At 42.3% G+C, this 26990-nt stretch overlaps 1 protein-coding gene across 1 annotated transcript; it reads right to left on the bottom strand.

Moving 5' to 3' along the window:
* LOC147898200 (protein kinase and Mad3-BUB1-I domain-containing protein) lies at positions 1 to 26637 on the bottom strand. The gene is made up of 21 exons (XM_087379708.1): positions 26448 to 26637; positions 26206 to 26265; positions 25977 to 26121; positions 25738 to 25895; positions 25576 to 25663; positions 25426 to 25474; positions 25283 to 25343; positions 25060 to 25198; positions 24891 to 24937; positions 24746 to 24792; positions 23602 to 24656; positions 18498 to 18608; positions 18314 to 18398; positions 17641 to 17744; positions 13097 to 13168; positions 12920 to 13009; positions 12643 to 12800; positions 12449 to 12500; positions 12227 to 12361; positions 944 to 1065; positions 1 to 750 (listed from the first exon to the last, which is right to left on the bottom strand). Exons 1-21 carry the CDS (start codon positions 26570 to 26572, stop codon positions 561 to 563), a joined length of 3093 nt encoding a protein of 1030 aa, XP_087235834.1. The 5' UTR covers positions 26573 to 26637; the 3' UTR covers positions 1 to 560.
* Positions 26638 to 26990: the final 353 nt, after the last annotated feature.

The following is a 26990-nucleotide window of genomic DNA, read 5'->3' as shown; positions in this document are numbered from 1 at the left end:
GAACCTGGTTATTTGCCAGGAATAATAAGGTTAACCTGTTTACCAAAGAATAATTCTACCACATCACAACAGCTCCCACTCACTTACAATAGGCAGTAGTACATGGGGCATTGAAAGCCGCTTTGACCCACAGTAACTTTGATCTCACTGAGGAGCCAGTCGAACAGCTGGCCTCGTACAGTCACTCCTTAAATTGTTTACCATAGCCCATGTATGTAAAGTGCTTCCAAAAAGCAGACTTTGCCCCCTTGTGCATCTACGAATAGCCCCAACTATTATACTGACATGGAAGATTAAGGGCTTCACAACACCAGTCAAAAGGTTGTCAGAGGAAGATCAAGTGCACAGCTTCTAAGGACCAGGAGATACATTGGCAAATTTTGTATGGTCATCATAAATTACTCCAAGCAAAGACAGGGCACCCAATTTCTGTTTAACCACTGTCCAGAACACCTTTATCCTTGTCATGTATGGGTAACATTGCTCACCCAAGCTTTTCCATAAACACATGATTGTGCTGGTAAGATCCTTGTCATGTATGGGGAACACTGCTCACCCAATTATTTCCGTAAACACATGATTGTGCTTTGTCTTACCAGCAAACTCTTCAGTTTCTTTGGAAACTGCAAGTCACTCATAAGATAATCCTCAAAGACCTTTCGTAGAGAACAAAGCGAAGGATTCTCTTTGCAGCTTCTTACATTGAGCAATGCTGAAAATAACTGTGTCCAGATTTCACAATTGTGATACCTGCATCGGTAACGTCAATAAAATTCTAGTCAGAATAAACAGTACAAGCATTAAAGATTGAACGATTACATCATCCTCAAAGATACTCAGAGTGCTTCTTCATTGACTACTCCATTTTTTGTAATGTAATCATAGGTTGGACATGAACCAGAATGCCGATGCTTTGGCCTCTGAGAGTGGTGGAAAAATGGACCTTTTAAAAGCAGTCTTTGGTCGAAATTTTCGGGTTTCTTCAGCCTTCTTGTCTTCTTCAATCTCCATGTAGCTGCCATGCAACATGATATGCACGATACAGCAGAGCCCATAGGTATCAATCTGTGAAAAGGCAATAAGAAACAGTTAGCGAAAACAAAATTTATGGATAGTTCCATTAAACAAAACATATTGGACTACACAAGTTTGTTTTAAACTTATGGAGGTTAGGTAATTGGGCAGAAGGTGGACAGATGTAGGGAAAGAATTATGCTTTAGACTTCAGAAATGGTCTTTTGAATCTTTGGGCTGTAATAGAAGGGCCACTATTTGAGTATATACAGGCCTACAAGCAATGCCCAGCCAGATACATTACAAAACAGTTAGCGAAAGAATTATATACGAAGGCCGACATGTGGTTCAATGGCATCCAACCTTGAAACCAAATAACATGCTTATGACTGAAATCAAATGTAAGTACTCAAAGCAAATGTCTGCATCTAGGATGAGCTAAGACGAAAACAGGGAAGATAATTGCAAGAAGAGGCAATCTAGTCAACAATGGCTAATTTACTAGCAATCAAGTGCATCTCGTACGGATTTGTGACTCTAGCTCTTATCAGCCAGGGTTGCAGCCATGGATCTTACAACATGCAACCCCTTAATGGATATTTTTAATTCTAGGTGTTAATTAAGTTGAAATCTCTAGAAACATGCTTTCACATCTACATATATTTGATAGTATTAGAGTTGGGCATTCTTTCCAAAGATTTTCACACAATTGAATTAGAATATAGCCCTAGATTTAGGCTATGTTTACGGTTGTTAAGTTGTGTGAGAACCAGTGTAAATCTCCACCATGGTGAAACACTAGAACTGAGAGTACCAATATGTCGACTAAGCCTATTGAGAAGGATTTATACACAACCCATTGATTCAAGAGCAAGGCAATAGAGATGACAGAAAGACAGAAGAAAGGTGTGGATTGGGATGAGGAACCAGTTGATTTTTTTCAGCCTTTTATTCACAACAAATAAGCACGACTACCATGCATCTGGTAATATAGGTTTGTATATAACCTGAATTCTCCTAGGAAAAACTGTTTCTTTCAATTGAAAAGATCCATACCACTTCACTACAAGCTTGCACATTTTGTGTAACTTCAAACTGATTCAATTCTGGATATAACCCAACTCTGCTTGAAACTACAAATCTCTGCACTTCTTATCGGCTCATTTCGCATATTGGATTTGAATCTTCTTAAGCTGTTCCTTCAAGTTGCATAAGTACTTTTGGCATCTTCATAGCACATTGATTAGCAGTAGCAACTCTTTCCCCAATGTGTGGTTCAATCTAGAAGGATTTGACCAATATAATTTTGAAGGGAGACCTGTTGGTAGATGTGAGTCAAATTGTTGTACCAGTAAAGGAACGTATTGGGTCCAAATTCTAGGCTGATCATTTATATAGGGTCCAATGTTTAGGTTGATCATTTACGTAGGCTCACAACATACTGAGGATAGATTTATTGTTATGTACCTGGTCGGATTAGTGGACTCAATCCAGCACGGCTTGGGATTAAGGGAAGCAGGCTGACATGGGGCTAGAGGACTTGGAACAATAGCGAGGGGCCAGTTGGCTATATTTAGCCAAAAGGCTTTCTAAGAAGCAGGATGCTCTTCTATATACAAGGCTATTGTTTCAGTGTGTTACACCACTAATAGGTCTGGCTGGATCATGAGCCTAGACTCATCTTGTACACGGCAAATCATGAGATTTTGTGTTGATGGTTCCTAGTGGATGATTCCGGTAGTATGGAACACTTGAGCTATGGGCATAGCCTTGTGGGAATCTAGCCTCTAGCCCTCATGCTTGGGGGTGATTGGGAGGTAAGTCGCCTGCTGATCTTTTGCTAGTCATGTTGGGACTCCGTTTAGGCTTAGATACTAGCAGGGGTGTTTTAGCAGGTATCACAACCGCCCTCTATACAGTTGAAGCTACGAGGTATGCAAATTTGAATAGTGCCAACTTCCAAGTATGTAGCGAAGTGATTCTGCATGTTGAAGTGTTGGAGATTTGGAATCTAAGCAAATTATTGGAGTATGGTGCTGAGAACATTCTGCCGTAGTATTTACACAAGAAACCCTGACGGAGTGCTGAAACCTGCAAGGGGGGGACTTGCCTAGATTGTGAAATGATTAGAGTAGGAAATTGAGTGCTGATTGTTGAAAACAGAGCGTAGAAGCTTCCTGCATTGACTCGCAGGTCTTTAGTACAGGATTGTGAACGTTTTGCACTGAAAAACAGCATGCAATTGATTGGCTGCTATAGAAAACTCCATCGCAGTCTGAACTGGGTGGTTTGGACTGATAGTTAGGCATGTCATAATTGCACATACACTTGCCGTAGTTATTCTGTGGGAGGTTGAGGTGATGAGTTGTAAGGCTTCATCTGGGCCATGGCCAGGCCTAGGTGCAAGGAAAAGGCAGGCTGAGTTCAAGAATTGTTGCAGGAATTGCATGCGAATCTAGGGTAGCAGCAAACAAGGAGCTTACCAGTAAATTCACATCAGTCTAGGGGTGAATTTTGGTTCAAAATTGGCTGCTGCAGCATGGCACAGTAGGCAGTCACACTTGCAAGCTGGAACATGGGAGAAATCAAATTGCATTCTCTGCACACGCCGCACAGTCGCTCTTGCAGGCTCAAACATGGGCGGAATCAAAGCGCATTCTCCTAGAGAGGGCCTGCTAATTCGCTGATTAAATATTGGGCCTGTAGGCTAAAAAGCAATGCTAGGGAGCTTTTGGGGAAAATCCCACACTAGCTTCGTGGTTAAAAAGATTTTAGAAAGCTAGACAGCTTTTGAGAAAGATTAACCCAAAATCAAGGCTGATTTTAGAAGCTTACTGAAAGCATAGGGCCTAGATCTCTATAAAACCAGCAAACCATTAGTGCTCAGCCATAAGCGTGGATTCGAAGCTGGAACACCCTGTTCAAGTGCGATTTGCAGCAGCTACCTCCCACAGATCCACAGTACAGCCCCTACGCAGCCTTCTCTTCCTCTCTTTCCCTCAGTAGCTGCCTTTTACGCAGCAAATCAGACAGCTCTATTCTCTCTTTTCCCTCATCTACTTGCTGAATTTACTCTTCTTTTGCGCCCCTTATCCCTCTCCAATGGCTGAAGAAACTCATGCATGTGAGGAGTCCATGAGCAGCATACCTCCCCTTGAAGAGCCTCATGGAGAAGAAAATGATGAGTTGGATTTTGGAGCAGAGAATCTTGTGATAAAGGATCAACAAGCAGAACTAAAGACTGAGCTAACGAATTACTTCGACAAGCAGTTGAAGGACTTGAAGGACATGTTGACAGCCCTAAATCAGACCGTAGCAGTGCTACAAGCCATAGTTGCAGGCTTGGTAGCAGAGACAGGAGGAATGATTTCAGTAGCACCTTCTTTGACCCTCGAAAGAAGGAATGCACTCGGGCACTTCAACTTCGTTGAACCGGTGACACATGCACTTTTCTTTCCATCCCTTATGTGATTCCTTAAAAATCTAGATGGTAGAGGGGATGCTTAAGGGGAAAGCATTAGCTTGGTGGAGGAAGTTGAAAGAAATGTTGGTAACTCGGGCTGATTTTAAAAAATAATTTCGAGAAGAGTTCCTTCAACCCAATGATGAATTTGATCTCCTTTCAAAGTTTGCACATATTAATATGGATTCGACATTGTTTAGCAGAAATTTAGGGACCTACAACCCAAGGACTCGCATATGGATCCTACCACTTTATGTGGGTTCCTATTAATGGTTTGGTGAAGGAGCATAAACTCCAAGTGAAGAGTAGTAAGAACCTCGAGAATGCAATTAGATTTGCTAAAATCTATGACGACGCCATGGCCAAGGGTGGTTCTTCACAGAAACCTCAGGCTACCGAGAGTTCCAAGCAAAAGGCTTTCAAGAGGAAGAAGTATTTTCGACCTCCTAGGGCAAAGCAAGCCCAAGCCGCAAGTCCTTTGGAGACTTTGATTGAGGCAGCTGCAAAGCAAGTGGAAAAAGCCAAGCAAACCCTTCGTTACATAAAAGAAAGTTGTTGCTTCGATTGCGGAGAAAAGGGGCATGTGTGTTAGAATTATTATTATAATTCAGCAGTGACCAATGTAATGTAATAAGTAGGTTAGGGGCACTTTTCCCTCATTTAGAGGTTTTTCCCCCTAACCACAGTTAGTTCACTAACTACGGTTAGTGAAGGATAAGGTTTTGTCACTTAGACAAAACCCATCCCACTTCTTGTATTAGACACTTCTTCTATTGCAAGCACTACGTTCAGCTCTCTTGCTCTCACACTCTCTCTTTTTGTAACATTTGGTATCAAAGTAGCAAGACCTTGCTCCTAGCTTCCTTGCCCGCAAGCTTCAGCTCCCACAAGCTTCCTGCCCAGCTACCCTGCTCCCTGCTCTTCCTGCTCGTCGTCCGTACAACTTGTAGTCAGCAGCTCGACTTCCGTACTGCAGGCGTCACTTCGTCCGTATTGCTCCCGTACCAGCCTACGCTGACATTCTGTGTACAAGTACCTACTGCCATTCTGTCCGTACACTTTCCGTACAATATCCATACGACGTACAAGCTGACAGTCCGTACTTCACCGTACAACTGCGCCGCACGTGTGGCAACTGCAAGTCGTCCATACCATCCGTACTTCTGTCAATGCCGTACCGTCCGTATTGTCTGCGCCGTACAGATCTATACCATACAGCTCATGCGCCCGTACAGTCCTGCATTTCGTACGCCGCCACCATTCCGTACATCTACGTCAGCTTGTCCGTACTCCGTACAGTTGGTCGCCCGTACAAGGTGGCCGTACTCAATCCGTATCTTGTACGAAATTCATACTGTCAGTTCCGTACTATCAGTTCCGTACAAGTTGAAAGCGTCTGTACACTCCTGTTGCAAGGCCTTCTGTGCAAGTTTTATTCTTGCAGGTACTCTAGCAGTTGATTTTTTGGCAGGCATTGTCTGCAGATAGCCATTGTTTGGCTTAGATCTTGCAGAGAATTTGGGGCATTCCGTATTTATGGACAGATATTGCATTTGGGTTGCAGGTTGTCCAAGAAATTGGGGCTTTTGCAATTACATTGCAATTTTGCAGTGAAACTTGGGGCTTTTGCAGGCAGAGTGCAATTTGTGCAACATTTGGGGCTTTCAGACCATTTGCCCTCTTTTGTATGCAAATCTCCCACAAGAAATTGGGGCTTTTGCATTTCAGTTGCAATTTTGCAGGTAAAAGAGCATTTTGGAAGTTTGCAAACAGTTTTGGACTCAATACGAGTCAAACTGCCACCTTTAGCAGATTCTATTTGCAGATTTTTGGGCATTGAGCAGAGCATTGTGGTGCATTTTGAGCCTTTGACAAGCTGTGACAATATTTGTCACTGAGGGCAGATTTTCTTTGGCAGATTTTATTTGTGCATCTTACATCCCAAGAAGGGATTTTACTTGTTCAGTTAGCTGTATTTCTGAGTTTATCTGGCAAAAATGGCACAAAACAACTCAAATGAGGTGTTCGGGGTTCTCACACAAGAGGATAAGTTGGATGGCACCAACTACTCCTTGTGGAGTTTCATGGTTCACAATATCTTAGTTGGCAGAAATCTTTGGGATTATGTCAATGGAGATGAAGAAAGACGAGATACAACGCCTATACCTGTCACTCCTACAGCTGGAGGCAGGGGTAGAGGTACAAATACAGCATAGGTGATTGGAGCAACTGCTCTAGGAGCTCCCACAGCAGAGCAAAAAAGATGGGACTCTAGAGATGCACAAGCTCTTTCAGTAATTTCTCTTTCTGTCAAGAGGTTCATTATACCTCATATTCACTCACGCAAGACATCTATGGCAGCTTGGGTAATACTTGAGAGTATGTTTGCAGCAAGGAACGATGCCAGGGTTTCCTTTCTGAAGCGAGAACTTTCCCATACACATATGGAGGAGGGAGATTCCATGAATTCTCACCTCACAAAGCTTCAGGATCTCAGGGAATAATTGCTTAGCATTGATGAAGTCATTCCGGATTCAGAGATGATCTCCACCACTCTGAACTCTCTTCCTGAGTCCTATCTCGGTTTCCACACCTCACTGAATTTGTCATTGAGGGGGGGCAGCAATCCTCTCTCCTTTCACGAGTTGGTAGGACTTCTATTGCAGGAGGAACAAACACGCAGAAATATGGCAACCCGGTCTAGCGAGCATGCTATGCTCTCCAAGTTCAAGCCCAAGGGTAAAGGGAAGCATAAGCCACATGTCCATCAGCCCACACATCAGCATAAAGCTGATTCTGGGCAGCCTTCTTATAAGGCACAGGGTGATACAAACAAGCAGAAAAAGAAGGGCATCTGTCATTATTGCAAGAAGCCAGGTCATTATATTGGAGAGTGCAAGAAGCGCATAGCCAAACAAAAGAAAAGGGATTCCGGTATGGCTGTATCAGATGCATCAGGTCCACATTGCCATGATGGAGGAGATGTTGCAGCCAACTTGGTTGAAGAGCACTATGCCTTTTTGACTTGCACTTCAGATTTTTTAGTGGGTAGTTCAGATACTACAACCACTAATGATGATGACCCATATGCTTTTTTGACTTGCAGTTACGATCCTTCAAAAGATGAATGCTCTTTCAGTGTTGATGAGACACTACATACTTCGTATTTTGATAGTGGTGCTTCAAAGCATATCACTTCCAAGAAAAATCTGTTTGTAACTCGCATTCTTCACCCACCAAGAAGGTCACTTGTGCAAATAATTCTTCTTATTCAATGTGTGGAGTGGGAGATATTATTCTCACATCCACTGATGGCACAGATTTCAGAATTTCAGATGTACTCTATGTGCCAGGTATAAAGAAGAATTTGCTTTCAGTGTCCTCACTCAATAGAGGAGGATTTCAGGTTGTTTTTTATGATGACAAGTGTGCAGTCAGAGACAAAGAAAATGAATATGCTTTGAGATTGTCTGGCACTTTGTATCGGGGTCTTTTTCAGCTTGATTTATATGAAAAAAGATCCCATCTTGCATAATCAGTTAGCACTCCCACTGCTGCGATGCACAATGCGGAGTTATGGCATGCCAGGTATGGGCACATGAGCTATGGCAGCTTAATGACACTTCATAGGCATGATATGGTTGATGCATTACCTCCTTTGGAGTCGCCTCCTCCTCATGCATGTGAAGGTTGCATTCTTGGCAAAATGCATAGGCTTCCCTTCAAGAAGGATGGTGCAATGAAAGCTACAAGAAAATTGCAGCTTATTCACATTGATGTCTACGGTCCCATGAGGACACCTGCTTTTGGGGGTTATTTGTATTTTGTTACATTCATAGATGACTTTACCAACTATACTTGGGTCTATGGTCTCAAGGCAAAATCAGAAATGTTTATGCATTTCAAACACTTTGTGGCTATGGTTGAAAATGAGACAGGACTCAAGGTGCAAACACTTCGCACAGATCGAGGGGGGGAATACATGTCTCATGAATTTGAGACATTTTTGAAAGAAAAAGGCATTATGCATCAGCTTACAGTGAGGCTTACACCTCAACAGAATGGCAAAGCTGAACGGAAGAATCGCACCGCCATGGAAATGGATAGATGCATGCTCACAAGTAAGAAGTTGCCTCACAGGTTTTGGCTGGAAGGCCTCATGTGTGCCAACTATATTTTAAATCGGGCTCCTACAAAGGCTTTGAAGACAATCACTCCCTATGAGGCATGGCATGGGAGAAAGCCTTCAGTGGACCACTTCAGAGTTTTTGGTTGTGTTGCATATGCCCACGTGCCTGTAGAGTTCAGACACAAGTTGTCAGATAAGGCACTAAAATGCATTTTTGTGGGATATAGTTCACAAAGCAAAGGCTATTGTCTCTACAATCCTGCTACACGCAAGATTTTTGTCAGTAGAGATGTCATATCCTCTGAAAATTCTGCACATACAAATGCTGAATTTTCCGGCCTCTTCAGATGATGTGTTTGAGGAGATGCTTCCTATAGCATTTGGTTCCCCCGCTGAAAATCAGAATTTACAGCAACCTCCGCCAGCTCCACAAGTACAGATTCAGCCCCCAGCTGAATTGGTACAACCTCAGGGTGTGGATGAAGTTGTCAGGCAAGAAATTCAAGAGATACACGCAGCCAAAACAGTCCCGCATTGGTTGCTTCAGACTCTCAGGGAGAGTAGGCTTGAAGCTCCATTGCCTGGCAGAACTCGTAGTGCAGTAAGGCACATGGAGGGAGCTCATTCAGTTGAATCAGCCTATGCAAGTACTCTTCTTGATGAGGAGGAGCCTGAGACATTTGAAGAAGCAAAAGATAATGTGCATTGGATGAATGCCATGCACGATGAGTTGCAGTCCATTCATAAAAATCAGACTTGGGATGTTGTGGATTTACCACCAGGTAAGAATGCCATAGGTACACGGTGGGTTTTCAAAGTCAAAAGAAAACCAGATGGGTCCATTGATCGGTACAAGGCAAGGCTGGTTGCAAAAGGATATGCTCAAAAAAAGGGCATAGATTATGAGGAGACTTTCGCTCCTACATCCAGGATGACAACCATCACGTCAGTTATAGCCATGGCTGCAAATTTTGAATGGAATGTTCATCAATTGGACATTAAAACAGCTTTCCGTAATGGAGACTCGTTGGAAGAGGTTTATGTCAAACAACCTCCAGGCTTTGAAATTTCAGGAAATGCACTTCAGGTATGCAAGCTGAATAAAGCTTTGTATGGGCTGAAACAAGCCCCACGTGCATGGTATGCCAAAATTGATGCCTTTTTGACCAGCAAGGGGCTGCACAATAGTCCAACTGAGAGCACCCTCTACATCAAGAAGGATGGGGGGGATATTCTGGTCATCATTCTTTATGTAGATGACATGCTGCTCACCGGATCAAATGAGGAAGTAATTGCAGATTTCAAGGCCCAATTGAAAGCTACATTTGATATGTCAGACTTGGGCTTGTTACATTTCTTTTTGGGGATCCAGTTTATTCAAGAGAAACGTGGCATTGTTATGTCTCAATCCAAGTATGTTCAAAAGCTCTTGGACATATTCAACATGCATGATTGCAAGCCTATGTCCACTCCCAAGGAGCCGGGGCTGAAGCTTACAATGCATGATGCAGGTGAATCAATTGATGTCACACTCTATAGTCAAGCTATTGGATGCCTCATTTATCTCTGCAATACACGACCTGATATTCAGTTTTCAGTTTCTCAGGTGAGCAGGTATATGCACAGCCCAAAGATTATGCATTGGCAAGCTGTAAAACGCATCTTCCGTTACTTGCAAGGTACAAAGTCTTTTGGCTTGATGTTTCCCGGGGGGGTGACTTGCAGATGCATGCTTACAGTGACTCAGATTGGGCTGGAGACTATGATACTAGGTAGTCCACCAGTGGGAATTGTTTCTTTCTAGGACATGCTTGCATTTCTTGGTTGAGCAAGAAACAGTCTACAGTGGCTACCTCCTCATGTGAGGCTGAGTACAGGGCAGCTTTCACAGCGACAGTTGAATGTGTTTGGCTGCATCGTTTATTTGCTGATCTTCATCTTTCATTGGAGGGTCCTTCTCCAATTCTCACTGATAGTCAGAGTGCTATAGCAGTGGCAAAGAATCATGTGTTTCATGCTCGCACGAAGCACATTGAGATTCATTATCACTATGTCAGAGAGAAGTTGCATGCAGGAGAGATCAGTATGATCTATGTGTCAACACATGACAAAGTTGCAGACATCTTCACCAAAGCACTTCCACGTGAAAATGACCAAGATGTGAACTTACCCTACCTGTGATCAACCCATATATGTGTATGAGATCATTGGGTTTAAACACATTAATGTTGAAGAACAACCATACTTGCAACAAATTTAACCCACAATTGTGGTATGAACGATGAGATAACATTACCTTTAACTTTGGTCAAAGTGGTTGTCCTTACCTTACCTTCCAACTTCAGACATTGCACCTTCACATTGTTACAAAAAGAGGGAGTGTGAGAGCAAGAGAGCTGAACGTAGTGCTTGCAATAAAAGAAGTGACTAATACAAGAAGTGGGATGGGTTTTGTCTAAGTGACAAAACCTTATCCTTCACTAACCGTAGTTAGTGAACTAACTGTGGTTAGGGGAAAAAACCTCTAAATGAGGGAAAAGTGCCCCTAACCTACTTATTACATCTGCAGAAATCTGAAAACTATTCCAATGAGGAGCTCTGGAGGGTCTCCAACCTCTACTGCTGAGCTGGAATCTTCTGGCATTTCTGATTGTGTAACGAAAGAAGGGGATGCTCTTCTCTCGGTGCCCTTCATCAATCCACTCCCACTCCCCAAGGTCCCACTGCAAGGACCTAATGAGGGAGCCACCATATAACCAGAGTCACCAAGACCCGAGTGCCAGAAGGACACGGTTGGGATCTATAACCTGCAATCATGATAGGCGGAAAGGCAACCTCCAAAACAATATCCTCTGAAGATCTATGAAGTCTGCCTCACGACTGAACCTCAAAGACAAGGGCATCCTCCCATGAATCCTGCAAAGCTATAACCTGTAGAGGAACGTCCTCGTGAAAGCACCCAACCAAGTGGACTTTGTGATTGACATGTCATATGTATCCATCCACTCCCCTGGTATGGCTGCATCTATCTACTAAATCTTGACTGCACTCCCTCTGAGGTGACTGACTGATAAGAGTATCCGATCCTCTGGAAGCTTCCTGAAGACTTTCCAGGCTCCCACCGTGGAGGCAGGTTCCCTCTGCCACCTAGACCACTGCATATAATGTGACGCTCCTAGTGAAAAGCCATGCTCATCCAATATACAATCATTCCACATGATAGGCTACCTGTCTATTTTTTCGCGAGAGAAGGGTGGAACTCTCTGAAGAGTGCCTTTGAAGCTGTCCCAACCTTTCAAGATGGCAGCCATGAGAGGGGAAGGGGGAGATAAGTCTCATATAGCTACATGCCAAAAGCATATTGCTTCAGGTTCCCTTTGTGATATCCCCCCAATGCGCAAATAAATGTATCGACTTGTAGGCAAAAACGCATTTCAATTTAGCACACTTTGCTTGACACTATATGTACATGACAATAATAGCACCATAATGGTTTGTATACATAAAGCTGAAAAAGAAAAGAAATAGATGTTACTCATCATTCAACAAAAAGAAAAAGGTATAATCATAATCACTCATGGGAGCTACACAAGCTATATTGCAATAGTTATGGTTGACACCTGATAGGTCCATGGTCTAGAACATTGCATCTCAACGCAACGAAACCCGGAGGTCTTGCAATCACCCTCAAACTCCATGTTCGGAGGAAATAATGTCAAATCAATGCTCCGACCCCAATCAATTAAGCACAAACCCTGCAATAGAATAATGAAAGAAAGACGTCTTTAGAAACACTATTTGCATTATATAAACAACTTCATATTAGAATAGCTTCTTCTCACATTGTCCTTCCAACATCCTGGTCGATGTGGTGCCCAATTCTCCAAATTATCACTGAAATAATAACATAAAATGGCTCAACACTAGAAGAAGACATCTAAATAATTATTTTAACATGGCTATAGGACTTGCATACAGACATACAAATCAAACGAGAATAAATGCTTTATCAAAAAAATTTATTTACATGTTGCACCTTTTTGTTCGTATTAGAAGATTATCTGGCTTGAAATCTCCATGAATAATCCCAATTGAGTGCAATATTTCCAATATGCGCAACATCTCTACTGTGTAATACATGCATAAGAGTTCATCCATCCTTTGTCCACTTGCTAGATATGCGTTCACAAGATCCTAAGAAGACCACCCCAGACCATATAAAAAAGACTTAGCCGATATAAACTTATTCCAACCACCATACAAACTTTTACTAATATGTAAGACTTCGTTCACACTACAAGATAAGGATTCACCTGAACTGTTGAATGTTCTCCATGAGCACACACCATAATGCTGCAATCTGCATATGAATGCATATTCCAAGCACGGCCAAAGCTAGCCCTCTGTAGAACATTTCCATTACAATTAAAATCTCACACTTCATTCAATGCTTCGACTAGATTGACTTTAAAAGCCTTGCTACTATGTACCTCTTCTTGTGGAATGCGTTTATCTAGCTGTGAATAGATGTAATACTCCCATGGGCAAGCAGGCCTTTGAATCTACAAGAACCGAAGAGACAAATCACTTTTTTGAATCACTAGATGCCATTTGATTCTTTTGTCCAAAACTAAACAATGAAAGAAACTGAAAGTGTCATATAAGTATGTGAGAAAAGTTTACAACCAATGAAACATCTCAACAAGGAGACTTGTACATGTAGAATTTTAACAAGAAATTGAAATCTTTCTTTATTATATCATCCACACATTGTACAACCTAAGCAGATCTTATTTCAAATTTACACAAGACCTAGAATGATATACTAAATTCTCTATCTAATCACATCCTTTCAAAGATTTTTCTTCCTAGTCCTATGGTTAGACCGTCAGCCTCCTTCACATTAACAGCATTGTTCCTTGACTAGGTGTCTTTAATATAGCTGTCAAGGCCCTTCCATATATTAATGCATCACCATGTTCATGAATCTTACTTAGGTTATGTACAAAAGGTGCGGAAGGATGGCTACGTATGAGCTACACATATGTCAATAAATTCATTAGACATCATGGTACCCACTAAAGAGAGAAATAATATCCTATAGACCAATACATTGGCAATGATTTAAAAAAAGTTAATTGTGCAACTATCAACTACCTACAACGGTAGAATCTTCAAGAAATCTCTCATGAGACCTCCTGAAACCTCAAACCCTCCCCTTGTTTTCCTTTCTAGCAAGTATACGACCTCTTTATTACCTTTTAATTACACCTTATGCCCTTTCTTTAGCATCTTGTGTTATGTGTCCTACTCTCTCCCTTATAGTGTGAAAGAGAAAAGCCTCCCCCTGATCCCCCAGACTGCCATGTGGACTACAATAGATAGTTTGCTCGAGCTACTTGCATATAGGGCTGAGACTCCTCCAAGCCAATGCGCTAAGAAGCCCAATATCCTCATGATTTCTTTTTACCAGCCAATGTTTCAATAGGCAAGAACCTAAAGACTTGAAACCCTTGCCCCAAGCCCATCCCACCTATTATAAGCCTTCTTAAAGTCCATCGCAAGAGGTTGTGACTCTTATCGTGCGCCCACTCTCAATGGCCTCTAAGAAGCTGAAGATATTGTCTAAGAAGCTCCACTCTTACACAAAACATAACTATGTCATGCATGATGTTTGGGAGAATGGGATGCAATCTCAAACTCAAGAACTTAGCTAAGACCTTGTAGGCAGTGTCCAAAAATGTCTACTATCCCCTCCACTTGGGAATTAGGCAAATTCATAAGAAAGAAAGAAAGTTTATTTAAAGTCTTTAAGATACCAAAGGGCCTATGAGACTAAAGAAACAATGAGCTAAGGGGCGGAGCCACTAGCCAGGCATCAACAGTGTTCAACACCCATGACGAATACAAAAGAAAACCCATAACACTTATCATAACGGCGTCGATACATAGGAAGAAAACTCTCCGAGCTCATAAAGTGGGAGCCGAAGGAGGCGTCAACCCTAGGAGGGGGGCCTCGTTCTGCGAGGTTGCTATGGTGGCATAAAACCTGTGATGGAGCACTGGCGGCAATCATCTACATGTGTAGTCTGTCACGGTCTCCTGGCTATAGCCAAGCGGCAAACAAGTGCCACCATCAATCCTGTGGGTCGTGTATCTGGTCTGATGAGCATGGAGGGAAGGTCCCCTAGTGTGATTTGTGCCTCAATCCACTGACGAATCTTTGGCTCTAGCTCGGATCCTCGTCGTTGCGTTTCCGGGAGGCCATTCAACTTAGGGGAGATCAAGACACACAGCCGGGAGCATGATCCTCGCAATCGCTCCCTCTGTCAAACGGCCTCACGGATGAAGGGCGCTAAGCATCTTTGGTCTCGATAGGACAAGAAACTTGATAGGGATCCGAAACCATCCCTATAAAGCCTATGATAGCGACCTCTGATCTCGTAGTACACAAGGCATCTAAAAGCGAAATGCTCCTCTAACTCGATCTCCCAATAATAGCATGAAGTGTAGCTGACCCTTTCTAGGTATGCCCTTCGCCCGACCACTCTCAATACGGAGACGGCGTGATGAGACCCAGACTTGCCTAATCGATATCCTCAAGAAGCTGAGCTTCACAAGGAGCTCACGAGGTGCCAACTAAGTCCTGAATGTGTGTAACTGTAAGAGATCTCTAAGTGGCGTGGTTCACCTCATGATATGTGAGCGGGATAACGAGGGCCTCGACGGCTGTATTGGAAGGAAGGCAGCCTATCTATGTGGAGCCCTAGGCTCTCAAACCATCTACCCGTAGATGCATACCAACACCTCTGGTCACCCTCTACCGCCAGTGCCATGGAGGAGGATAAACCCAACCAAGGAAGCATGTGTCGCCCTATGGTGCAAGATCTATCTATCTAATGTGGTAGAGATATGTGATGACCTAAAATGCTACATTGACCTATAGTGGGGATGCCCCGAACTGAGCCAAAACTATCTAATGTGGGATTGAAGGCTCACTGTGAACACCGTGAAAGTATGAGAGCTTGTAGCCTCTCAACTCATTCCCTATCTGTCTCTGATAGATATGGCCCTTACTAGTCGGACCAAAGAAAGAGAGGATTCTTGGTCCAAGGGTCCTGGAAGTGAGAATGAAAGCATTGTCGCTCGAGTCTGGAAAGCAAGGCATACCTCCTGCTCAGTTGGGCATGTAATGTTGGTTTCATCATAAAGATCGGGGCGAAGAAAAGGACCCCCAGTTACGTGAAGGATACAACCACCTCCACTAGCCACCCATCCAAGGCGAGAACCTATAGCCTCTCAACTCAAGCCCCCAATCTATCTCTCATAAATTTGGCCCCCAACCAGGGCTTCCATACATACCTGCTGGTTGGAAGAATCAAAGAGAAGAGTCTTGGTCCGAGGGTCTTGGAAGTGGAAATGAAAGCATTGTCGCTCGATCGCACCACAGCAGGGTGTCCCCCCTGCTCAGTCGGGCCTGTAATGCTGGTTGCATTGTAGAGATCCAGCCGGAGAAAAGGACTCCTACATATGTGTAGGATACAACCACCTCCATTGGCAGCCCATCCAGGGTGAAGTGCTCTCTGTGCCCGGGAAGTGTTGAAGATCATGACCTTGGTTTTATCAAGGTTGACCTTCAAGTCATGTGTATCAGAGAAGGTATGGAGTGCATCTAAGTGTCGTCGGAGACCCTCTGCTGAGGAAGATAGTAAGACCATGTCATCTGTGTATAGGAGAATCAAGAGCAAGGATCCGGCTAGAGAGAGAGAGACAGAGGGACACGTGGCCAAAGTAAAAAAATCTTTTCAAAGCATGACAAAGCAAGGGGCCTATCAAGTCCTAAAACTGGTTGGCATCTCACTATCCATGAAAAAAGCCTCAAGACGCACATCACCGGGGAGCCTTGGCCCAAACCTCCTCTCGAGAGACCAACACCTACGATGAAGTCTCCTCCACCTTGAAGAGTTTGCCATGGAAGGCAGCGGTCGTCTCCAAGTATTCATGAGGGTTCGTGTGCATCTAGTCTTCCTTGTCTGAGTGACCCAGCTAGCTTCTTGTTGACCTCAACCCCATACTCTAAAGAAATTGAGGGGTCATCATGTGCCCGACTAAGTCCATCTAGCTAAGAGGAGTAAAATGAAGAAAAACTAAGGGGTCATTCAACCCCCTACACAGTTTGTTTAGCCAAGTGGAGTGGAATGAGAAGTCCACAAGTCTAGCCTCAAGCTGCTATAGCTCCACTTTGGCACAATTGTATCTATCTACCAACCAAGGAACATCTAGATATTGCTCCCTCAATCTCCCAATGGAAGCTAAGTCATGAAAAAGAATCCACTCCTCTCAGAGGGACTCACACTTACTGAGGGCCTGGCCTACTCATGTAGTGCCACACTATTGCTCTGAATGGCTTCTGCCATCCACTATGCTGAGCCAACTTGCCAAACAAGATACCCATGGTCCAAATCTAGGTGAAGGCCTCCCCATAAAGGTAGTATGGGATCCTCACCCCTCTCAAGACGACCACTTGTGAGGTTGCTCTAATCAAAGTACATGATTAGAACACTATGAGACATTGTAATTTGTAATACTAACTAGAATTCCCGTGAAGCCTTCTCTCTGTATGGCCCAATCTCCTACATACAACTAACAACCTCTCTAATCATATCAAAGCAATCTCCGCCTAGACTGTTGCAAGCATAGCCATTGACCCTAATCATAGCAAAGCAATCTCCGCCTAGACTGTTGCAAACATAGCCATTGTTAAAAACATCATTTTTCTCTTATTTTACAATATTGGAAGACTAATTGAAAGATAAAAAATGGGCTCATATGTCAAACTGAAAATCTACAACCACCAGATACCTACCTATCATTCATCATGGATTGATGGATTCATGTTTTGAAAAAGAAAAGATTTAGCGGTTTGATTAGCAAGCTACAAACCTTCAGAGCCACCATTTTACCATCATCTTGCTCATCATACGCCTTGAAAACTTGAGCAAAGATTTAGCGGTTTGATTAGCAAGCTACAAACCTTCAAAGCCACCATTTTACCATCATCTTGCTCATCATACGCCTTGAAAACTTGAGCAAAAGCACCTTGGCCAATACATCCCTTCAAAATATATTTCCGTGAACCTGTGGCAACACGATACATCCAACAGCTTCACGAACATGGTACATTTCCCTCAACTTATCTTAGATTACAAGAATAGCAACAAATGAGCAGCAAAAGTTACTAGAGTTGGTTTTAAAATGCAACCACCAAAAGAAAGGTGACAACATATTTTTAATTATAAATTGAGGATCTAAGCAGAAATACATTCATTAAAAGTAACAAATTTCTTGCAATTGAATTCCATCCATACATGACTTCAGCATTACAAGATTCAAGAAATAAGTATGTGTCTAAAACAGGGAGGGACTTGTGAGCAACCCGTTGACACGACAGGCTTTCAAAAGAGGCACATAATGAAAATGCTTGCATGTAGATAGTTGTGAACTTTTGCAAGCTAGGGGAAAGATGTTAGATTCCAACAGCCAACGAGAGCATGTCTCTTTTGCTTCATATTCTACTTAATGTGCCTTGGAGTTAGACAAACCAAAAAAACACATTTGCACATGCATTTTCGATAAATATTAGCAAACCTTGTTGATACGAAAAAGCATATGTACAAATAGCTATACAAAGTCTTACAAGACAATACCCAGCACCAATTCTTTATTGTGAGATGTGCTTCTTAAGGATGATAGACTAACTCCATTGTACTTCTCAATGTTGTTGTAAAACCCCTGCGACGAATACAACATCCCATGTTATTGAGCTGCAACAATTAACAGATGACTGCTTACATACTAAAAACAACAAAAACCTCCATGATTCTAAGTCACCTGGTAGGCCAACAATGGTGGTGTCAAATTACTCAATAGCTTATTCAAAACGTGGATGTCCCATGGATTCACTTTATGAGCTGACATGGCATCTTCCATTGATAGATCCACCTAAAAGTCGACATGTAACACAAATGAAACAAATCTCTCTCTCTCTCTCTCTCTCGCTCTCTCTCTCTCCCTCTCTCTCTCTCTCTCTCTCCCCAAACAGGAAATTAATGTACAGCTATGGCATGCAGAAATACCTCGGGGAAGACATATCAATGTTCAAAAGGCATCTAATCTGCAAAATCAGGACCAGTTCACATGATCTAGAGGTGGACAAGGGTAGGTGGGCAAGACCCAGGGTCCCCACATAAGAAAGTACCTGCAAAATCTGCCCCACAGGGGAAGTGGAGAATGAGCAGCATGTACTCTTGAGATGTAGAGCCTATGCACACATCAGAGAAGGTTATGGGACAGCAGAAATAATCTGAAAAATCTACTGGAGCAGCCAGCCAAAAAGCTAGGGAGCTACTTCAAAGAGGTTTTGGAACACCACAACAAGGTACAAGGACTAGCACATAAGCTAGCCCAACAAGTACTCACTGCATAAGAAGTGTGTAATATTTCTGTCACTAGATGTAAGGGATCACTATTTTTAATAGTGATCACCACTCGCATCGATTCTGAAGGGTCTCATGCGGACTTTGATACAACCATATCATCTCTCTCTCTCTCTCTCTCTCTCTCTCTCTCTCTCTCTCTCACACACACACACACTTTTTTTTTTTTTTGTGAAACTAAGAACATTCTCTCTCTCTCTCTCTCTCACACAAATACACTAGACTCATCAATTAGTTCATAGACATGAAAGTGAAAATATTGCCAAAATAAAGGTCATGGTATCTAGACATGTCACAAGCAAGCTCACTTTATCTTGAGGGGAAGGAATAGGAGCTAGTGCCTCATACAAATACCTATTTTGGGATTCAAGGATCGTAGAGAAAAGAGTCATAGAGGGGGGGGAGCGGGGGAAACTTTTTAGCCTCTAAAACAAATGCTAAAAAATACAAATTCCAAATTTTAAAATAAGGAAATTTTTGTACAATATACTAGTATAGTTATAGTAGTTTTATAGAAATGTCAAGCTTGGACACCAAGGCTTGTTAATGAATCCAAGCGAGAGTTGAAGCCAAGGCTTGTTAATGAATCCAAGCGAGAGTTGAAGCAATACAAGACAAATTACTTGAAGAGAATTAAAACCTAAGCTCCAACACCACATACCACCCTATTGTCTGAAACAAGTAAATGTCTTAGAAAAGGAAAGCTCTTTGATACCCTTGATACCCCAACACTGGCTAAAGCATGGGTGGAAGGTATGGATTGTTGGTGAACAAATGCCTTGAAACTCCCCCTTCTCCAAAAAAAAGGACATCAAAGAGCTTGTGAGACAAAAAGTTCTAAACATGATATGGCATGAATGAAAGGAGAAGACGGCATTCTACATCACACAGATCAATCATGTGTCAACCTCTCAACGACAAGAATACCTTGATGAAGGTATATCCCTCTGGAAAAGGCACATATGAGAATTACTGATATGAGCTTGAAGTGGAGAAATATAGGGTGTTTGCTGATTTGTATGGTGGTTATTTCGAGCATTAATAGAAGTTCCTTTTCTTTGGAAAAAAGAGAGGATAAAATCAATGTCAAGATCCGCTCTCTAAGTGTCTTACCATTTAAGTAAAATAGAAGAAAAGGGAGTAAAGCAGCAGCTGCCTTAGTGTCTCAGGTATCATAGAGAAGAACAGATCCGTCCCAATGGTTCACCTTGGACTATAGTTTAAAAGAAAGAAGAAAGATGAGGTGATACGATTATGCATAGATTATCATGCTCTAAATAAGCTGACAATTAAAAATAAGTATTAAATGCCCTGCATTGAGGAGCGTTTTGATTACCTTCGCAAGAACTATGTATTTTAGTAAGATTTAACTTACATTTTGGGTGTCACGTGATTAGAATTCATCCTAATGACATGCTTAAAACTAGATCTAGATTTTGAAAGGTCCATTATCAATTTCGAGTAAGGTCCTTTTCATTAACAAATGCTCCGGCTAGGTTCATGACCTTGATGAACAACGTGCTTAGACCATATCTACACACGTTTGTAGTAGCCTTTTTTAAAAATATTATTGTCTTCAGTAACACTAAGCAAGAACATTTGGAGGATTTGAAGTTAATCTTCCACTTGCTCAAGCAACAAAGGGCATTAACAAACGCCGCTCCTACATTCATGACCTTAATGAACACTGCTTAGATCGTATCTAGGCAAGTTTGCAATACTCTTTTCATATCTTCAGAAATACTAGGCAAGAGTATTTGAAGCATTTGAAGTTAGTCTTTCAATTGCTCACGCAACATAAGTAGTAATCCCCAATTTTGAGGCGAGAATGGGAAATTGGATCGTACTCACTATGTAATCTCAAAAGTTAAAATCTAGAGTCATTTGGTGGCAAGGTTAATTTGGGAAATTATAAAAGGATTCGACCTAAGAATACCCGTGATTCCATGGGCAAGACAGTAACACACATGTACATCCAGATGCCATCAAAGATTGAACATGCGGGATGCAGAGGCCCTCTCTATGTGTCATGACAAGAGAAATCACTAATTTGTGATTAATAGACATTAGAACATTATTACAATGACACGCCAATTAATGGTGTGACATGTGTTTGTATTTATGATGGACACCAACCGAAATGTTATGGCGGTGGATCATCTGAGTAGACAAGGCCTGTCGAGCTAAAGCCGTTGCTTCAGACGACACCAAATTTGGACATGTAACATTTATTTTATTAATAAAGACACACCCACATGTCTAGGTCCTAGAGGCAATAGGAAAGGAAGGGTGCATTAGAGTGCATTGAATGGTAGATGCATGGGTCATAGGCTAGGGGTAGGTCTAAATGGAAAGATGGAACTTGAGTGATCTCGAGGGACATTAATGAAGGGGTATTCATTTGTAGCATTCTCTCTATCACATTGCATTCATACTCTCATGAGGGCGCTCTTCCCCTTTTGGAGGCCAATTGGCATTCAAATTCTGCATGGATTGCACACATTCGCATTCTTGCAAGTCTGCACCTTCACATTTGGTATCAGAGCGGTGATGACCCACCGCAGGGACAAGAATAGGAAGAGTACGAAAGAGGAGAAGGAGCAGCGAAGAAGCGAACAAAGGAGAAGGTGGACAACCAGGGCAGGCTGCAGACAACCCAACCTATAACGCAAATATGGACAGGAGGAACGTCGGCAAGATGACAAATTTGGTTATCCCGCATATTCAGGTTGCAGGGATGCCAATGAGGCTCAGACAATCGTTAAAGATCTATACAAGACCAACATGCGGCCAGAATCCTATCCCTCCAAAATCAATTCATCACCATGCATGTGGAGAAGGGGACACGATGCACAATCACCAAAGGTAAAGGTGGTCAATGATCAACTTGCAATAATGGGTCATAAGGAGGACTCAAGTCAACTAGCATGCTTGTCATGGGAAAGCTGCCTTGTAGCTTCAAGGGTCTTATGACAACAATTACGGATAGAGAGCAATCCAAGTCAATTATTTTGAACTGTTCTATTACAATAGCAGGCAAGCGAGCAGAGTATGATGGAGATAGAAGTGACAAGGCTTTCTAGGTAAAAGGAAAGGCGGTAAGAATCACTATAGTTGGATCATTAAAGAACAAAACGAAGCTATCCTTTCTAAAAACATAAAGGTTGCAAAATTCCAACAAATTGAGACCCATACCAAGATGACCATCCTAGGAGGAGGCCATATTAAACAGAATTACAAAAGCCCCCATGCAGTAAACTATCTCTACCACCTTTGTAAGGAAATCCTAAACGATTTCAATGTAATGATTTTTGGCTTAGAGAGACCATTAAAGGCACCTCACCGCGGGTGACAACCATCACCCTTGAAGCTTTGGCAGATGGTAGACACAAACAAAAGATAGACCTTGATTATTCAATTCCAAAATACCAAGAAGCTGTTGGCAGCCCTCAGGAAAAGGATAATGCAAAACCACACTCGAAAATGAATCTTTGTGTAAATTGAATATGTAACTTACGAGGTAGAAGGCTGAAGTTAGGAGACAGTGCAAGGTGACTCTGAATATTTGGAGTGTTTGTTCAAATGAAGAGCCACATATAGGCTTTATAAAGTCGCATGAAAAAAAACCTAGCACGAAATACATATTGCCAAATATGATCTTTATCAATCAGCCTACACTCCACAACCTTCTTTTAAATATTCCTAAGGCTATTGATAGCTTTTCATGAGCACCAATAGTGACGAGGTCGAATATTTTAAAAAGCAGTCACATTCATAAGAATAATAGATGGAAAATTAAGGCATTATCAGATGGTCCTCTGAAAGATCTTCCAAAATTGCCCCAAAAACAAGACTCTTTGGGCTCCTAGACCATCGAGCTATATCTCAAATGCCATGCACAAATGAACTTTTAGGAGGTGTACCCTAATGAGCATTGAGTGGAACTTTGTGAGAGCACACATGGTGAAAGACAAGCATAATACAACACTTCTGAGTTGTCCTTTGTCTTCAAATGAGCATTGAGTGGAACTTTGCGAGAGCACACATGGTGAAAGACAAGCTAATACAACACTTCTGAGTTGTCCTTTGTCTTCAAATGTGCAGCATAAGCCTTGATGATTCTGTTATCACAATTGCGCCATTCTGTGTTTCTTTGGCTAGCAGCAACTGCAACAAGCCTAAGAATTTGTTTTCTAAAAACTGGTGCTAAGGAGCAGCTCTGATACGAGGTGTGGAATGGGAGTAATGACTTCCAGGTTCGAATACAGGATGAAATTAAAAGTATTAATCATTATAATATGATGTCTGGCAATCACTATGTTGCACTGCTGCCAGCAATTGCTTGAAAAAGAACCATAGTCTCTCATTTTGATCACTTTACTTCTCTAATACCAAAAGAGATATGAACATCTCACAGTAAAACTTGAGCTTTATTAGCATTAAGACAGCATGAATATTCATTGCAACCTCATTACCAGAGACTAATGTAAGAAGATTACCTGCGTCCTATCAAGTCCCTCCTGCAAACTGGTCGACAGTGCATCTTTTGAAGGTTCAGACTTTTCCATCCCCGCAGCCCTAATCATTTCTTTCTTCAACAGTTTTATTGAGTCCTCAGTTTTCAAACTCACAACAGCGCTTTCATTATCTGCATTGCCATCTGATTCAAGGTTCAAGCCTCCTTCCAGCTTGCCATGATTTTGAAATTGAGAATCTTTGTTCGCATAAACCTGCAAAGCGCCTGCAGAACTTGGATAGTTCCGTAAATGTGTTTTCTCATTCCGGAAGGTGCCTTTCAACTGTGACCATTTAGGTATTATAGGTTCATTAAACATGGACATAATTTCTGATAGAACCTCTTGTGTGTGAAATGTTGTTTCGACAAGTCCATCATGATGTATGGAGTCCATGTTTTTCAGATTCTCATTATCGTTCGGTCGTAAATCTCCTTCTAGAAGCTGCCTCAAGGCAACTGTCTCATCTGAGGCACCTTCAGATTTCTCGACATTTTGGTCATCATCTGAACTCATGTGACCCTTACTATCATGGAAAGTTCTTTGATCCTCGAAGGATGAGAACTGCTCCTTTCTGTCTTGATTACTTGTTTCATGAGCATTCTTACTCAGATTTTCAAACAAAGGCAAAACCTCGTATTTTGCAGCCTTTTTTCCATCTTCATTACTGCCTCTCTGATCAATTGTGTTCTTACTCTGATTTTTCAGTGGGCTAGAAATAGGCAGAACCTCATACATTGCAGCCGTGGTCTGTACCAAAGGCTTCTTTTGGCTCATCGTGCTGCAATTTGTTAGACTCCACCTTTGTGTTCGTCGACTGAGGAGACATTCCTTATGATCATGCTCACAACAAGCATCTCCCAATAATCCCATGTATCCAGGTACAACTGATAGAGATGGAACTGCCAGGCAAGCCTGGGATTCATGGGATCCATGCCAAACTTGCAGTCTAACTTCTTCGAAGCAGTTTTCGATCCCGTTACACATTAAGAGCGATGTATTGTAAGCCAATGCTTGTTGTGTCGGTATAATAGCTGTGTCTACACAACCGATCCTTCAGCCAGTGAGACAGAGAGACATGTTGGCCCAACTTTACTAGCTTGTGCTGAAATTCTGAGTTGCAACTTACCAGGATGGAGATTTCTATTCACCATTTGTGACTTTGCAATACTGTTTCTGCATCAACAAAAGGCCAGACCTATGTGTCTTTAGTTAACTTGAACAGCCCCCTTAAATGTGTGTTGCTACAGACAGATCACTGGCTATCTACTCACAGTCTAAGGTCTTCATCATTGCTTGAACCCCGTTCCTTAAGTGTAGACTGCCATAATGGAAGTTGTGAGAGTACATACACTAAAAGATGGGCATTGAATCCAGTCGTTAGCAATAAATAAAATTAAACGTATCGAAAAGCTCCAAAAAACTCACAGCAGACTTTTAGACCTTATTGCATGATCTAAGAGGCTGAGATAACTCCTCCTGTACTTTGCATTTTGGAGATGTGATGCCTGCAGCCTGAGGACGCTGATACAGATCTCTTCCATTGATCGGAAGCTCTCTCAATGCATGTAAAGATCGCGCCCTGAGCTCAGAACTCACCAAAGTCAAATGCCGATTATGTCAAGTACAGGCACTTAGCAAAACTTATTTGCAAGTTGTTGCTTACTTTGAATTTGGAGATGGACAAGTGCTGATGAACCTCTCAATATCCTGAGCTGCGTGTTCACCTGGAGACCATAAAATATATTAGGCATACAAGCATCGATAGAAAAGAAACGAGAAGTTCCCAGTCTGATTAGCATGACTCACCTGAACGGGTAAGATTATTGTTCTTGCTCCACACTGCAGGGTCCCCTTGCTGCAAGGCATCATAAAGGTATGACGATAGAGATTCTCAATGCTCATTAGTGTTGAAATCTATAACGTGACGTACACTCACGGCAGCTTACTACCCGGTACCTTTTTCAATTGGCGCTGGGTACGTTTTGCCATGCGCTCGAGAAAGCTTTTGTGCTTTGCTTCCAGCGACTGTAGTGGCTTGGCCTGCCTGTGCAGGCTATTGTATTAGCTAATCTCCAAGGCAGTCTTTGAAAATCAACTTAAGCTGGGAACGCACAATACCTTAAAAGACCACGCTCATAGATATCATTTGCCTTGGAATATTTTCTCTGTATTTCAAGATAAGTGGCATAAGCTTCATAAAATAACGAATAGTCTTGTCCGATTTGCTTTGCTTCCATTGTTGGAAATATATTCTCATCCTCTGCACACAAATCTGCCTGTAGGCACACACACACAGTTGGTTAATTGCCCCCGTAGAAGGTAAGGAACGGTACGCCTGACAGTTCAAGGCAACTCACATATCGGATCCAAATTCGTAAGAATCTAATATCGCAGCGGCATCGTTCGTCCTGCGAAAATGTTTTAGTACATAGCTCCAGCAACAGACGTAGGACAGGCTTTGCGCTTTCTGCAGGCAAAGCTTCCCGTAACCATTTGATACACCTGCAACATCTCAGCCCACCTTTTGTTACATATACAGGCTTAGCATCCCCTGCGTCTACCACTGACCAGCATTCATGTACTCACCGAAGCCAAGGTCGCAGAGGGTCATCTCCAACGTAATTATCGATGTCGTCAAGCATTCGCCTGTGAAATGGGCAGAGCTGGTTAGCGGATGGGCAAAAGACCGCAGAGCATGTCCCATATTAGTTTGTGTAAAGGCAGAACAGCGAGGGTCTTTAGAATTGGAAGGTCATGGGGTGCATAGAAAGCTAGTGAGCAGAGAAATTCATGGCGAGCAAAACGAATTGGAAAATTTCATGACAGACCGTAGATGTTGGAAAGTGGGAGAATTGGAAGAGGAGGAGGGATGGGAGACGAAGAGGTGAGAGAGAATGTTGGAGATGGAAGGCATTGCAGTGGGATGGTGAGCAAGGGCGACTGATTCCGCCATGGAAGCTTGCAAAAGCTCTGCCGCTGCTCTCAAATTTGAAAAACGTTCTTCTTTTGTATAAAGTTGTATTTGCTGCTTCTTCTTCTTCTTCTTCTTTGGGAACATTGGGGCACCATATTTCAAGTTCTATAGCAACAATTACCCTCTTTGGTTGGGTCATCCTCTAGTGTGGAGTTCCAATCACTCTTCAAAGAAAACAACAAATCACAACACTGGAGAATTTGTAGATTTTTTAGCTACAATATTACTAAATTGCCTACAATTTTGCATATTTTACAAAATTGAGGAAATGTTTTTAACGAGTGAAAATGAAAATGTTGCAGGTTCATTGTATATAGTTTGCACGTTTTCTGTGAACATCGGAACTTCCAATATCATGACAATCATTCACCACTTGGAAACCACCCCACTGACGTCC

The sequence above is a fragment of the Dipteris shenzhenensis genome, chromosome 9 (genome assembly GCF_047967505.1).
Source record: "Dipteris shenzhenensis isolate YYH24624 ecotype China chromosome 9, Dip_SZ_1.0, whole genome shotgun sequence".
Classification (NCBI taxonomy): Eukaryota; Viridiplantae; Streptophyta; class Polypodiopsida; order Gleicheniales; family Dipteridaceae; genus Dipteris; species Dipteris shenzhenensis.
This window is presented reverse-complemented; position numbering and strand designations above follow the sequence as displayed.

Coding starts and splice junctions, on each gene's coding strand:
- LOC147898200 (XM_087379708.1), bottom strand. CDS start 26,572: ATGGCGGAATCAGTCGCCCTTGCTCACCATCCCACTGCAATGCCTTCC. Junction 13,169..17,640: donor GTAAAATGGTGGCTTTGAAG/GTTTGTAGCTTG, acceptor CGGTTCTTGTAG/ATTCAAAGGCCTGCTTGCCC. Junction 1,066..12,226: donor CTAGACCATGGACCTATCAG/GTGTCAACCATA, acceptor GCCTTTTCACAG/ATTGATACCTATGGGCTCTG.